The 15744-nt window shown below is 37.7% G+C and overlaps 5 protein-coding genes across 5 annotated transcripts; 2 read left to right on the top strand and 3 right to left on the bottom strand.

Annotated features, from left to right (window-relative positions):
• The first annotated feature begins 2289 nt into the window (after positions 1-2289).
• On the top strand, positions 2290-4773 carry LOC143462812 (serine/threonine-protein phosphatase 2A activator-like). Its single transcript, XM_076961107.1, has one exon. The coding sequence runs from the start codon at positions 3199-3201 to the stop codon at positions 4177-4179; it is 981 nt and encodes a 326-aa protein (XP_076817222.1). The 5' UTR covers positions 2290-3198; the 3' UTR covers positions 4180-4773.
• A 55-nt stretch (positions 4774-4828) lies between these two features.
• On the top strand, positions 4829-6919 carry LOC143462838 (general transcription factor 3C polypeptide 6-like). Its single transcript, XM_076961136.1, has one exon. The coding sequence runs from the start codon at positions 4830-4832 to the stop codon at positions 5322-5324; it is 495 nt and encodes a 164-aa protein (XP_076817251.1). The 5' UTR covers position 4829; the 3' UTR covers positions 5325-6919.
• Positions 5397-7738, bottom strand: LOC143462810 (WD repeat-containing protein 54-like). Its single transcript, XM_076961105.1, has 9 exons — positions 7598-7738; positions 7166-7266; positions 6993-7094; positions 6833-6918; positions 6412-6580; positions 6186-6277; positions 5858-6029; positions 5720-5785; positions 5397-5610 (listed from the first exon to the last, which is right to left on the bottom strand). The coding sequence occupies exons 1-9, from the start codon at positions 7686-7688 to the stop codon at positions 5476-5478; spliced, it is 1014 nt and encodes a 337-aa protein (XP_076817220.1). The 5' UTR covers positions 7689-7738; the 3' UTR covers positions 5397-5475.
• Positions 7683-9385, bottom strand: LOC143462840 (cytochrome c oxidase assembly factor 6 homolog). The gene is made up of 2 exons (XM_076961141.1): positions 9168-9385; positions 7683-7822 (listed from the first exon to the last, which is right to left on the bottom strand). The coding sequence occupies exons 1-2, from the start codon at positions 9330-9332 to the stop codon at positions 7745-7747; spliced, it is 243 nt and encodes an 80-aa protein (XP_076817256.1). The 5' UTR covers positions 9333-9385; the 3' UTR covers positions 7683-7744.
• A 1113-nt stretch (positions 9386-10498) lies between these two features.
• Positions 10499-11862, bottom strand: LOC143462826 (chymotrypsin-like protease CTRL-1). Its single transcript, XM_076961120.1, has 5 exons — positions 11702-11862; positions 11429-11588; positions 11192-11354; positions 10831-11055; positions 10499-10724 (listed from the first exon to the last, which is right to left on the bottom strand). Exons 1-5 carry the CDS (start codon positions 11736-11738, stop codon positions 10566-10568), a joined length of 744 nt encoding a protein of 247 aa, XP_076817235.1. The 5' UTR covers positions 11739-11862; the 3' UTR covers positions 10499-10565.
• Between the last annotated feature and the right edge of the window lie 3882 nt (positions 11863-15744).

The following is a 15744-nucleotide window of genomic DNA, read 5'->3' as shown; positions in this document are numbered from 1 at the left end:
AAGTTAATATAGAGACTTTGGCAAGTTTGGCCCGATAAAACAATGGTCAAGTAGGCAGCAGGAGCCAGGGCATGGCCGGACTGCAAAATATGGCCGTTTTCATCAAGATTTTGGGTGCGCCAAGCAACCAAGAATGGCAAGTTTAGTGCGCAGAAATGCTCAGACGCAATAGAAGTGTGCAATTATTATAGGTGCGCAATTACAAGTAATGTACACAGTTTGGCTTATTCAATCTTTTAAAACAGTTGAGAATGGAGTGCTCAGAAGTTCTGTCCAAGGCATTAAGTGCAAAATAACGCATCTTAAGAGCGGCACTGACTGACTGAAGCTCATGAAAAGCAATAGTGAATGCGCCTATGCCAAACTCCGCAGCCTGAGGGCTGGATACCGGATTTAGTTTTATGTATGATGCAGAGTTATAATCAAAAAGCGGGTGTAGTGCAAAAGTACACAACCAAATGACGTCACAATTGGAGTATTTGGGGTCTGGTATACAAATGCATGCTGTGATTGTGCACTTCTGCTCTAGACCCTAAAAAGCCAATGCTATCGTTGATTAACAGGTTGTTGTTTACTAATAAGACGTTGCTGTTGATTGTTCCTTAGTGACTGATAACGTGCTGTCTATGACATACAATAACGACCAAAAACACACAAACTGACAAAGGCTAGTAAGGTCCTAGTTCAAATGCGCTGTGTCATGCCAACCACTGTACGTTGCGCTAATCGCCAATTACACTTATGTGTGCATCTGTTTCTCTTCACAATTTTTCACAAATCTGTGTCACGTAAAATCTAAAGGCAGCGTCTATTTCACCGGCTGCCGGTTACTGAATTCGGAAAAAGCTGGAAACGGCTAGCCTGCTAGCTGGTAATTCAATTGGTATTTTCTTACTTCAATAAACAGCGTCTGGTGAAATACACACTTATTTTACCAACCACTGTTTACCAAAGTAGAAAAATATCAATACGGTAAACAGTAATTAGACTATTCTGTGAATTGAAATGTATGCTAATGTGGATTTGAAATGCTAATGCTAATTTTCAACTTAATGCAACATATGATACTAATTTTTTCAAAGTGTAAATTAACCTAAAACTAATCCCCTTTGACCCAAACAATCATTTTTCTTGAATAAATTATTAAGCTAGGCTGCGAATTGAAATAAACGGTGTTTTTCAACTTCAACGATATTTTGTCTAAAGTCTGAATTAATTTAAAAGTAATCCCCTCCGGCCCGAACTCTCACCTCTCATGACTAAAATAAATCAAAAATAAATTTTGACAAAAAAAGAAGTCAAACATAAGCAAGATTCGAACGCGAGACCTCCAGCATACGAGCCCCATCGTTAACCACCACTACTACCACCACCACGTTTTCTTCCCCTCATCCAAAACAAGAGTCAGAAACCCATTAGCAAAAATCTGCCGGTCTCTAAAGTATGATTCAGCAATTTCGTTAAACAGACGCCAGTGAAATAATCACTTCGAAATCTAAAATGTCAAGTTTAATCATATTTTTTATTTTGTCATTAAAATTAAATAAATAAGCTTATGACTTTATAAGTCATAACAACACATGCATTATATGCACTTTTTTCATCTTAAGGATGGTATTTAGTAGTGAGTATATTGCATCATTATAAAGGCCTTACAATGAATTATATAATCGAATGGTGAAGTCAGCCTTTAGCCTGACTGGAATGTATGACTGTTTTCGACAAGTAATTGTGCATGCAAGGGCACAAATTTTGGCGTGATGGGGTGCATTGAAGCATTATTTCGTTGTTTATTTTATAAATTGGCATTCAAACAACCAGATAAATTATTTATTTTAATTATAAATCAGCATTAAGATAAAAAATTTCGGCTTGCACTTTGATAAATCTCATGCGTGCAGGTGCTACATTTTCCACTATGGGCATTTTTGTATATTTTTTATAAAGTAATTTATGTGTTTTCAAATAGAATTAGAAATTTCTGTAAGTGCATTTTACAATCTTCTGCTTGAATCATCGGTAAAAATTTTAAGATGTTTTTGTTCTCTCGAAGTCAGAAACTTGCACGGATTTTATCACAACAATCACCATTACGACGAAATGTCAGAAACACTTGGCAGACTGCCTCTGGTGGAATTTTGCAGATACCAGAAAAGGTTTCATTCGGATTAACAAAGTTTTTGGTTGTTGTTATCCCTTTTGTTTACTTGGGAGGTATGATTTCTATGAAAGGTGCAAACTTGCTTGAAGATTATGATATTTTTGTTCCTGAAGACGAAGATGATTGACAGCTGAAAAGATCTTTTTCTTTGAGGAACAATTGATAAAAGTTCCATCCATATATCTATGTGACTCAAACTATTAATGTTTAGTTTATGTTTTATTCCTTTAAATATGAGGTCAAGTATTTTATTATGATTATGTAACTGTAGTCTTCACTCTCCTGAATTGTTGTTGTTGTTGCCTATTCAAGTCAGGATTTTGTATTTATAATTTTTTTCTTTCTACCGGCATAAAATTTTCGGTGACTTTATTTTGATCAAGAACTTTATGGTTGGTCATTTTGGTAAGATTTCAAACCGAATTGAAAGTTCATTGATTATGCTTGATGAAATTTGTCTTGTGTGCGTTGTGAGCATTTTGTGGTTTCTTTGTCATGTTTCTTTAAACCTTTCAACCCTATTTCAAGCAAATTAATTCCATTAAAGTGCAGTTTGTTCAGCCACCTTCCACTCCATCAATTCCTCCATTTTGGTTTTTAACTTTTGTCTGAATTTAATTGGTGATGTTCCAGCATACTAGCTCTAATTATTATTATGAAACTATTTCAACGTTTTAGCTTATTTTCATTCAAGGTTAATATGACTATTTTTCCAAATTGCATTAATTCTTGAACAAATAAGCTTGTACAAGGGTAACTTGTTATTCATTGTAATAATATCATCTTTTGTCTGCAAGTTACCGACTTGTGTGGCAGTCTGCTATGTACATTTTAGATTGTAGAATTTAGATGATGTCCTATGCTCTATATAATCAATGTTCAGTATTGTGTTGTGTATGCCAATGGCAAAATATTAGATATCAATAACTCTTTGGTAAATGTTTTACATTTTTTTCTATGTGTAGGTTTACCTTTTCAAACCTTGTTTATAATCATAGCATAAATGTGTGATTTCTATTAGGAGAATAATATTTTACATGATGTCCAATGAAACCAATAATGACGACAGAGCAGAGGCAGAGTTTGTTGCCCCTGATGACCAATTTGCGAATCACGAGTTTGTGATTCCGGAAGTGAAGGTGAAGTTAGTGGCGGACATGCAAAAGTGGATCAAATCGCAAGCTTACCACGACTATGTCGGCTTTCTAACCTGTCTGAGCACGGCGGTGAAAGGCAAACCATTGAGTGTCGATTGTCTTGTATCAAAACCGGTCGAGAAGTTATTGGAGATGTTGGGAAGGTTATCAACACTTGTTGATGAAACACCACCCGTGGAGCAGCCGCAGAGGTTTGGAAACAAAGGTTATCGTACCTGGTTAAATCACGTTAAGGATGAGGCCGTAGATTTAACAAAAACCATTCTACCGGTAAACTTGCACAGGGCAGCAGAGGAAGTATCCGACTATCTTGTCCAAGGCTTCGGAAACGAGACGCGCATCGATTATGGCACCGGCCATGAAGCGTCATTTGCTTCGTTTCTTTGTTGTCTTTACAGGCTACGTGTCCTCACCCCTCACGACCAAGTTGCCATAGTAACAAAAGTATTTAACTCGTACTTGGACTTGGCAAGGAAGCTGCAGCGCACTTATAGAATGGAACCGGCCGGTAGCCAGGGAGTCTGGGGCCTTGATGATTTCCAATTTATTCCGTTCATTCTCGGCTCCTCACAGCTTATCATGCACCAAAGCATTCGGCCGAAAGACTTTGCTAAAGAAGATGTTGTCAGGGAATATCACAGTGAATACATGTTTCTTGAATGCATAAAACACATCAATGAAGTGAAGAGTGGCCCCTTTGCAGAGCATTCAAGTTTATTGTACAGTATCGGTTCTGTACCCCACTGGGGAAAAGTAAATTCGGGTTTGTTTAAAATGTACAAAGCTGAAGTTCTTCAGAAATTTCCAGTCATACAACACTTTAAATTTGGTTCTATTCTCAGCATTGAGCCAAACTCTTAAAACATTGTTTCTGTTTGTCATTGTTGTTGCTCTTGAACATTCGAACATGCAATTTCTGAATATAACTTCCTAATTGCTGTCAGTCATAGCATCATTTACAAATTTCATAAACTGGTATTACAGACTAAAGGTCAGAAAATGATAAGTTTTAACCGAAATTTGGATCACATGACCTTCCACTTTGGGTGGAAAGAAAGTTTTTAAATTTATATGACGCGGATACATTGAAAACTTTTAATCTGCTAGCATCAGCACAGTTGTTTTGCCTGTTTGTCTATGATGCTTGCTGATGCAACATAACCCCACTGTGCATCACAAACTTTGTTTAAAACAGTTGTGTTACTTTGTACTGTTTATGGAATGATTGGGTCGCAAGCTTGTATGACCACTCTCTGTGAGTCACACAATAAATTGCCAACCCTTGGCATAGATCAGTGCTATTGTTATTCACTTATTACCTGTTGTTGTGTTGTGTACATGATAGAAAAGTCGGTTAGCTTTCTGCCAAGAAATGCAAATGATTGTTTTTTCTTCACGCTTGAGTATGTGTGTCAGTAACATGCAATGCATAACGTATACCTGCAATGGTTTCAGCATCAGTTCTATTAATACATGGTCTGGCTAGGTGTTAATTTCAGTTATACTCTGTGATGGCATCGAATGATGATGTAACAATGAAATCTAGTGATGAATTTGAAACTTCGAAGGAATCTAGTGATTGTGATGAAACAAAAGAGTTAGACCCAGACGAATGGGAATTGGTGGATGAGGATTATGTTTTTGTCGAGTTGGTCGGCCTGGTAAGCAGAGAAGCATTGGCGGAGTGTGATTTGAACAAAGTGAAATTGATCGGATTGTTCGAGGAGCATCCAGTGATGCAGTTGGATAACAAATGCTTTGTCGGAACCAAGGAAGAAGTTCCAGGGACCTGTGTCTTTTTCAAAGTTAAGGACAAATCTCCTCAAGACCTGGAAGACGAGAGCATAAAAGAGGAAAAATCAACTGACATGGATGATTCTGTCACCAATTACAAGTTGGAGTACGCTTGCCACACTCGAAAGAAACTGGTCATGCATCAAGCGCATCTGAGCAAGAAAAGTGAAACTCCATCACAAAGTTGTGCCAATCTGGGCACGAATGACTAAACGGTTGTCTCTTTTTTGTCTTAAAAGAGCTACATTTGGTCCAGGATTGTGCAGCAAACAACCCTCAGTCAATTGAAAGTGCAAAGATTTTATTGAAAATCGACAAAACAGCTAAGCTATGATAGTTCACAGTCGAAAATTATTTGTTTTATTAATAGACTCGTGAAAATTGCATGATCTCTTTGGAGTCGTAGCCTGAAACAGCGAAAGCTTGACCAAGTGGATCACAAAACTTGGCTCCACAAATCTGAATGTCACGGATGGATGCAGACCACTCATGCGTAACCTAAAAATTTTTATTTGAATTCATTTTTCAGTTTTTTAAAATGAAATGGTCGGCATGTTCAACGTACTGATTTAATGCCCAACAAATCCAAAAGAAAAATGTCACTTACCGTAATCGTATCATCTCTGGTCACTTTCCACACCCTTATGAAGCTGTCTTCGCTTCCACAAATCAGCTGTTTGACAAGTATTGAGATATTAAACACTTTCAATCACTCAAACTCTTTGCAGTGAGATGGCCTACTCACCAAAGAGGCCTCTTTGTCTATCGTGGCATCCATACATGACACTGCCCTCGTGTGAGCTGTTATTTCACTCAGCATTGTCGCCTCAACTGGGTCGAAGATTCTAATGTGCCCTGTTAGAAAGCCACCAGCTATCAGCCCATTGGAGAGGAGTTTGATGCTGGTGCAGGGGACGCTGCAATAAAATGTGAAATGGATGTGCAATTCGGTGGTTTGTTGATTTGGAAAACAGTGCTTCACACTGCGTGATATTAAAAAAATACACTTTGAAAATAAATGTTGTCTTCAGGTTATTTATGTTGTTCGGTTGTTTTATCTTAAGGCCACTAACCTTGACCCCGGAATCATTGCGACAAATTCAAACTCATCACTACTTCTGTAAGTACAGATTGTCCCACTGTCATCAGCACTTATGAAGTCGACCTTTGCAAAAATATAACAACATATTGGGATTAGCCGCCAACACTGAAGTTTAAACTAATTAGAGTAATTACGTAACATTGCATTTCCAAGCTATAATCCATTACTGGCACTCTTTCACATAGATATTGAATCACCTTGTCGCCATTATCTGCGTTGTTTAATCCATCTGTGGCAGTTATTGGAGTGGAGTGGCCATGCAATGTTTTACAGACAGAAAATGTGTTTTTGTTTGCCGTGATGACCATAACCTTGCCATCAAACCTTCCGACACAGATGAATTTCCCACTAACGCAAGTAATAGCTCTGTAACAGGACAAAACAGGCTCAGTCACTGTCTTTGTGTCACTGTGCAATCTTTTTGTTGCTATGTTAAAATATTTGTGTTCATGTTATTGTGAGGTACACAGAGGAGCTCTTTTATAAGAGTTGTTTGTTTGAGTTCCTCACTAAGTCAGTCGTACTAGTCGTTGGTTTCATCAAGCAACGTACAAGCTCCTTGATCAACCATGACTATTATACTCCAGTTAAAATATGCTGACACTCTAGCTACCAGACCTGCAGTAAGACTTGCCATCGGCTAAGTTCTCTTCACTTGACGGGGAATACCAAAATAACTTTAACTGTCCATCGCTGTCATAAACCTTTAAAAGGAAAATTGCATTCGTTAATCAACTAAATAGGGATGGATTTCTAACATTTTGGCTTTAATTTGTACCAAAAATCCTTCAAAATTTGCTACGACCAGAACGTCTTGATGTCCTAGGCTACACCATCGTGCCTGCAGGGCTGTGCAGTTCTTTGACTGTGTGTTGGTTACCTAGTAATCAAAGATGATTCTCTTTCAAAATCATCGATTAACACAGAACATGTGGTTTTTTTAGCCGTCACCTGTGAGGTGGTGATCTTTCCATTTCGATGATAATGTACAAGACTCACGTTTGTTTTTGAAACAGTCGCAAACGACATTCTATCATAACCCCCATTTAAATCTGTATAAACAATGTGACAGATATGTAATACTCAATGGTCAGAGTATAGACAATGCAAACAGGTGCACATTTGGAGTAGATTTACAAGAAAAATATTTATACATATCTTACACACTTAGGTACTTGAATGAAAACAAAGGATGAACAAATACTTCAAGTGATACCAAACTTCGAAACGCTAATTTCTAAATATATTTACATGTTATGAGTTTTGCATATTCACAAATGCGCATAATGATTGCGAAATTAGTAGTTTAGTATAACTTGAAGGATTTGTTGTCATGTAATCCCATGTATGTAAGCCATTTACACAACATTGCATGATTTCCACCTTTTTCACTGTCTTCAATGAAAACATCAAGGTTGTTGTACAGGCTTGACGCACTTCCTTCCAACAAATGACTTTTAACTTTTTCATACATTGTCTAAATTTGAAATCCCAGTGCAAAAAAATCAAAGTAATTTAGCTTGTTGTCGTTTACTTTTCTTCGTCCCTTTTCTTATAAACCTCCTTTTTGTAATCTTGCCAAGCTTTTTGACGAATGAAATGTTTCACCTGGATAAAGAAATAAGGTTATGTCTTGTATGGACATACAGTTGCAACCAAAGCTTAGTACAAACATAAAGATAGCGCTTTTCAGTCTGATTTATTATTATTATTATCAGTAATTGTTTGCAAGCTTATATAGCCTGAGCCACCCTTCACACCATGAGCATAGTAGTGGAAACATATTAAATTAAAAGTTGGGGTCTAGTATACAAGTGCACAACCAGATGACGTCACAATTTGAATAAGTGGAGTCTGGTATAGAAAGGCATCCTGTGGCTGTGCACTTGAATACTAGATCCATTTTAAAAAGGTTTATCCTTCAGTTTAATCACTACGTACTATCATGCTGTTAATGTGGGTATTTTGTTCTAAGTTTATTGAATGAATCATTTTATTTTCTGTATACTAGACCTGAAAGTTTCTTGTCTAGTGCCGTAGTGGAAAGTGTGGCACCAGAACACACGAAACTAATCAACATTTGTTTAAACGCCAATTTATAGTAAATAAACAAAGAGTTGACACTTCAGTGCACGCTAACATGCCAAAATCTGCGTGTTTGCACGCAAGGTTTCTACTTTCCAGTCAAGGTCTCGGGCAAAAATGTAAAGCACAAAAAAATCTGGAAGTGATGCATTTATATACAGCACGGTTTAGGTCGAGCAAAGACTTCCCTCTATCCAAGGATAAAGACAATATCATACCATCAATAGCCCCTGACTGCAGAGTATGGTCGTTTTCAGTAAGATCTTGGGTGCACCAAGCAACCAAAAATGACGCAATGGAAGTGCACAATTACACAGTAATGTACGCAGTTAGACTTGTATTATCTTTAATTCAATTGAAAATTGAGTGCAAAGAAGTTCTGTCGAAGTTATTAAGTTCAAAATAATGCACCTTATGTGCGACACTGAAGCTCATGAAAAGCAATATTGAGTACGACCTATCAGTCTACACCAGTGGTTCTCAAACTGGGGTCCGCGAGACAATTTTCTAGGACCGCGAAGCACCTTCCAAAAAAACGGCACTTCTTGCCATCAAAGCAAAAGCTCGAAACCGGTTGAATGTGATTCACGATAATAAGGTTGCGTTGTCCAAAACGAAACCAAACATTGCTGAACTGGTTGCAAAGAAGCAGGTACACCCGTCACATTGATACCATAAAAACCAACGTGTTGTTTTGTGTTGATTTTTAAGGGACGGTGAGACATTCACAAAATTGCTAGGAGACTGTTGCGTACTTTCTTTTGAAAAAGTTTGAGAACCACTGGTCAATACCAAAATCAATCAAAAAATTAATAGTAGCTTGAAGGTAAACATTGACAACGATTGGAAATGTTGATTCCAGACTTACCCAAGCTTTAGGGCAAGAATTGTCAAACTCTTCTTTCAATTTTGCGCAGTTACTTTCTTGTTCTTCGGGCAACGTATGATCTTGGATACACTGTAAATAATTATCACGCGCGTTCCAACAAATTCTTCGTTTTTCAGCTGACGGCGGACCAGTGTCTTTTTCCATTCCCTATTCAATTTTCTTTCGCGATCTTGACATCAAAAATGAATAAACACAATAGCGCGACTTGGGTAATCGATAAGCTCATAGACATCGTATCGATTAATGTTATATAAATAATTCTTTATACGATGTCCATAGATAGGTTAGAGATGAGTCGTAATAAATAGGTCAATGACTAGAAGCTTCAACAAAATCAACCAATTTTTCATAAAAAATTAATATGCTGTTTTGTTTTTTCACACATTTGCTTGGCTCACTGTGGCAATGTTCTGCATTATTTTAGTTTCAATTGTTTAACATACGTAATTGCCCTACCGTATATTAACTTGCAGGCCTATAGGCTACTAAATAGTAGGGCATTAAGATATTACGTGTGCATTATTGCATTGTTTTTTGTAAAATACACCTTATTGAATTATTGTTTTCAACAATGGCCTTATTTGCAAAAGCAATGGTCTTATTTGTAACCTACTGGATTAGTTTTGGACAAAACATTTTCTGCAACGTAGTGTGGCACATACGCTAATTTTCACAGTGCACGTGTGCCAAAAAATGAGACGCATCGGCTTCAGTATTTTTAGTTACAGGTGTTAGTTGTGTACGCAGGTATTAATATTAAATCCAAGCAATGACGGTAGTTGCAATTAATGCCTTGGTGTTGCAGAAAGAAGCCAGAGATAGACAGACTCGAGTAGAGTTTATGCAAAATTATTTCAACTCGTTATAGAATCGATTTTTATATTTGTGAAAAAAATTATTTAAAAACCAACACGCAATAGCTTACATTCTACTGAATGTGTGAATACGCCAAAAATGTATAAAATCATGTTTTATTCTTACATTTAAGTTATGAGTATTCTGAAAGCTATTCGTTATCGATTTAAAACGAAAAATAAATCATAACTGGCGACTTGTTTGTGACTTAGTAGCCTATGTGTTAAGACTTGGACTAGGACATGACTTGGAAATGTAATTAAATGACTCAACTTGACTTGGACATGTTCTATTAGTGACTTGACTTGTTTCACGACCATAAAAACTTGTTTCCACCACTGGTGAAAGCCCGATAGCTTACAGGGATTAGAAATGCCGTGCAACGAATGAAAAAGGTTTAACCTTTTAAATGACCTTGAAAACCAAAGTCAATCCCTAAACCGAACAGTCACGTATTCCTTGCAACATTGCTTTTACTTAAACCGCTTTAGATGTTTTGCGTATATAACATTTATCACGTCCCTAAACACCAGAATAGTAATAAATCCAATCACGGACAGCGTAATTTTTGGACCACATCGAAGGCACTCCAGTATCACAGTTGGGGCTTCCCCAGGAGGTATTACCAACCAGCACCCAGTAACTTCCGTCGTACACCGCTAGGGGGCCTCCTGAGTCTCCCTTTTAAAAAGAAAGGTCAGAAATCAGTGTAAGGCTACTTGCTGTTGCAAATCGTATTAAAAAATTTAAGAATTATGTCTTGAAAATCTTGTTTTAGTTCCTATACCTGACACGCGTCCACGGCGTTACTTCCGCCGGCGCACTGCATACGGTCAGTGATGGTTGCCACACCCCAAGAACTCCTGCAGCTAGCTGCTGACATAAGGTTCGTGTAACCATACTGCAGTTGTGTTGGAAGGTTATTGCCTCCGCCGACCGTTAAGCCCCAGCCTGTGATCAAAGCTTGAGTACCGGACGGGTATTCCCTGTCTGCCACGTATATGGTTGAAATCTTTGTGGAGAAAAACAAAACGCGTTAACTTTTACGAAACATGAAAATCAAACAAGTGATAGTTTCAAATGATTGAGTGTACATTGTTCACAGCGCGCTATAACTCCAGTACCAGGTCCTTAATTTAGGAACCAACCTTATTTGTGCTGCCGGTGGCGGCCTGTTGAGAAAGATGAAGCATAGAATAATCATAGTCCATGGTATTTGAGTTATAGCTTGAGTGGCAGAAGAAATTGTCAGCATAAACTGACTGATACGGGTACCGATAGTCTGTTGTGCCCATTATGACGTACACGTTGCTACAAAAAGGTGCTTATGTTAATCATCACGTCATCATTTCGTTTTCAGTGACGTCATTATTTAGTAAACTTACTTTTTCTGAAGGCAATGGCATGCTGACATGACGTAATACTTGCTGATTAGGGATCCGCCGCAGAAATGGCTGCCGTACCTTTGCAAAGAAACTTGCCAGGGAGCAAATGTTGCAGAGGGAGCATTGTTGCCGTTAATTATTCGCTCGCTAGCGGAAGCCGCTGCAAAAAATGTAGCTTACGTCTCACGAAAATATAGATACGCCGATATGTCTTTAATCAGGTCACGCCGTTAACTAATCGGTATTTTTATTTGAAAGTGACGTCACACGCACCAGCAGCCAGAAGCAGAATCACGAAAAGATTCAACATTTTTCTGCCCGAAGAAAAATCTCTTTGAAAAACTGAAAATTGCTGTTACAGTCATCTAAGTGAAGCCGTGTAGGCCTATATATAGCCTGATCCACAATGGCTTAATCCAAATCCATTTATAGAATCTGAAAGTGACATTTGTCATTTCCCAGGGTTGAGTCTTAATAATTTACGTATCCGCAGACATCCGTTCTCACTCCAAGGCTTTAGTTTGAAGTCCAAAGCACCAGCTATAAATGGAAACAGAACATTGTGGCTTTCAAAGAGCTCTTTCTTCATCGGGTGGTTTGTCTGTTAAGAGTTTGCTTAGGATTCAGAATTTTGCAGGTGAATAAATAATTGTACTATTTGCGCCAGAAGGAAATATTCTCACCGTGCACTTGCGTACATTCAACGTAAAAAGATGAGGCGTTTGCACGTGCTTAGTGTGTTGTGTGCACTATCTTTGTCTTACAAACAGATAGTTAGAATTTATTTTTGCCTGCTACTTTGAAGCGTCAAGTTTTGTAATTAATAGCTTTAGGCTAACTGAGTCACGTTGTTGACCTTCTAATGACCTGCGTCCAACGGTATGATGGTTATTGGTGTAAGACAATGTCGAAATGTTTATTCTTGGATCGAAAGAAGCCTTTGGACGACTAAATGTCGTTCAACATTTCTCACTTTTCGGGGCTCTGTTAACAAGCTTGTAACTATGTAGGTCCTATTTAGTCGTCCTTTATACAGTGAATGACGTAGTTGGCTTTGATTCTCCCATGACTAGTTTTTGATTTTGTTGCCATCACAAATAATTCCCGTTTCATTAGGTTATTATAAGGTCTACAGCAGGCCTGGCCAACCCGAGCCGCATGCGGCTCTTTGCCCGGTATTATGCGGCTCTTTCGTTCATATTGAACTTCTGATAGAGAGCACATTGTACCCATTTTAGGCAGATAAATAATACAGAAAAGTAATCTCTACTGGGTAATGTTCAATTGATATTTGCTAAATAATGACTGATTACATCAGATTTTGACCCAGAATAAAGATGATGAAACTGAAACAATATCGGATGCAGTATTATGACGTAATAAAAAAAAGCGTCATAAATCATAATGTGTGTGATGTGGCTCTTTGCGGTTAACACAGTAAGAAGTGAGGCTCTTAGTCTCTGACTGGTTGGTCACGCCTGGTCTACAGTATAGAATACATGATAAGGCAAAAGTTTGAACTTCCAAAACACTTAGATGCAATGTTCCCTCTAATTTTTCACGAGTCTGAGCAAACACTCTAACTCCCTGAGCGGTCCCTTGGACCACTGTGAGCAACATCAGACGTGCGCGTGGTCATTATTATGCGTTTATTCTATTTTCAATTCAGGGTGGATTTTTTTCTTGTGCGCAGCACAGATTTTCTGTGCGCGGAGACCGTGTCAGCAGTGCGCATTTGCGCACGCGCGCAGCTTAGAGGGAACATTGCTTAGATGTCTATGTTACACCATATGGCTCTGAATTGAACACTTGGGACATTTTCCTTAAAGTTTTCGTTTTGCTCCTTAATTTACGTTCCTTCGTTGATTACTTTTCTTTATATACCCTTGCCCCTTTAACTTTATCTGGTACATTACTATAACTTACATTATCAATTACTACGGTCGATTATTATAGTTTGGTTTATTTTGGTACATAAAGTTACCAGTTTTTTTGTTAATTGGCCAATATGCTTCTGTAAAAAAATAGTCGTTTTACCCAAGAATAACACGCAACTCGCCTCATCGTGTTCAGAAATCCTGAACGGCTACAGACTGGAAGGACAAACAGGATGTAACAAATTGGTGTAACAAACAAATTGGTGGGGCATTACAGGGTTTGCTAATGAGGAACTCGTTATCACTTGACCGATAAGGATAGAAACAGCCAACAACTAAAAATTACACCAAAATATTCTTCAGTGAATCTGCCTTCCTCTAATACAGTGGTTCTCAAACTGTGGTACGCGTACCACTAGCGGTACGCGTACCACTAGCGGTACGCGAGAGCTTTTTAAGTGGTACCGCGTACCGGTGAACATGATTTTCGATGTGCTGTGGGTAATGTGTTGCCCCGGATAGACAAGCTTGTGCAGAAGAAACAGTTGCATCTATCAAATTAAATTGTGTTTTCTTGCTATTCATTGGTGTTATGGTATAGTAATAACGGTAATAACTAATAAATACCGGTACATTTGAGTAAAATAAGTCATTCAGGAGCCAGGTGGTACGCAGTGTAGCCAAAAAAACGAATGAGTGGTACGCGATCGCAAAAAGTTTGAGAAACACTGCTCTAATAGCATTAGCACTGTAAGGACCAAAAACGTTTTTACGTCTCTCTTCTTTTCATTTTTAGAAATTTGTTGTTTACGACTCCTCATCGGCTTTGACCTTGACCGTGGTAATATTAAATATTACGAAAAATACTGACAGCATTGTCATAAAACAGCAACCGTAGTCATGGACACAATATTCTGATCGTCAACCACAACAAGTTGCTTGTCTTTCAATGTTTTTTAACATTTTTAACGCCACTGAATGGTTTACTATTGCAAATGTCATGAAACTTCCTGACTAATAAAATCAAAAGAGCAATTTTCTTAGTACACGTAAAAAAGCAAGCGTATGTTTGTGAAAGCTTGTAAGGAAAACTCAAATAGAAAGTTAAACTTCAAAGTGTCAACCTGTATCTTGTTTTTTATTTTTAAAAACGATTGTAACTAAGTTAGAATAAAAAGTTGAAAATATTTCAAATACCTTAACGCAAATCACACAAACCTTTTAAAACACCCTTTACAGCGTTGAACTTGTAGTGCAAGAAAAACGTTTTCGTGAAAGAGGTATGGTTTCTTCCATAGAAAAAATGTAAATATCTGTTTATACTGTATCTATGATTCATGACGTAAACGATGAGTGAGTAAGTGCAAGACTGCAAGTGCAAGAAGAGAAATTTCGATGTTGGCTCGTCACTGTGCACGTGGGCAAAACATTTCAGTGCCTATAACTTTGCGTTCAAACAACCATATTTATCTTACTTATACTTTATAAATTGGCGTGTATGTGAAAAAGTTTAGCGTGAGCGTTGCACAGTCTCGTGCGTAGTAATTTTAATATAGGTACTGGTAGCCTAGCCTGCCATAAACGCTAAGTCAGGCAATGACAATTTGTTTATCCTAGCTCTAGGCCTAGGCTATGTTTAACCTGCAGCGTTTGACTTTTTTTTTATTTTGAAACGAAATCGAATCAAAGCCTGGACAATTCAAAGAATTGTTTTGCTTTGTTGCCTTGTTAGACATGTTTTAGTTGTAAGTCTTATTACTAATCCACTTTCTAGCAACTATTCTTGGATCAACATTGCGTCACATCCCGTTACGCTTGATTGTACGTCAGGTAAAACAAATCCGCAAAATGCATGTGGAAGATAGGAAAATACGGAGGTTTTTTGAAAGATAATAGTTTTTTATGTAGACTAGGAAAGTTATCGGGTGGACAAAAACATTTTTCTGTAGAGTAATTGCTTAATTGAAAAAAGGTATATTTATAACTATAATATGTTTCACTACTATATAATTGCCTGTTGTTTCTGGCTGAACGATTATGTTTTTCAACGTCATGGAAAATTCGTTTCTTCAAAATAATTTCTGTTGGCGAAATTCAATGAAAAAGGTTGGTTTCGAGCACAGAAAGCATACAAAGTAGGATAGGCCCAAGTTGTCAGCTGGAAGGTGAAGGTTCTAAGGTCATTTCTTTAAACAGCAATGAATTGCTTTGCTTGATATGGTTAGACAAGATGCATGTTGTGGTATAAGAATTAAAACTAGGCCGTTATGAACGGGTTGTTAGACTAACTCAAAAGTATAAAAAGTTAGAAAGTTTTCCGACTCTGCAAGAGATTTTTTTATCCGTGCATCTTATGAAGACTATCATTTACTTTCGGCATAAAATTATTGGTGGATAGGTCCCCTATGTATAGTTTCCAGTTATAATGTTTAACTCTCA

Source organism: Clavelina lepadiformis, chromosome 6, assembly GCF_947623445.1.
Source record: "Clavelina lepadiformis chromosome 6, kaClaLepa1.1, whole genome shotgun sequence".
NCBI classification, from domain to species: Eukaryota; Metazoa; Chordata; class Ascidiacea; order Aplousobranchia; family Clavelinidae; genus Clavelina; species Clavelina lepadiformis.
The sequence above is the reverse complement of the archived record's forward strand: the minus strand, read 5'-3'. Positions and strand labels throughout refer to the sequence as shown.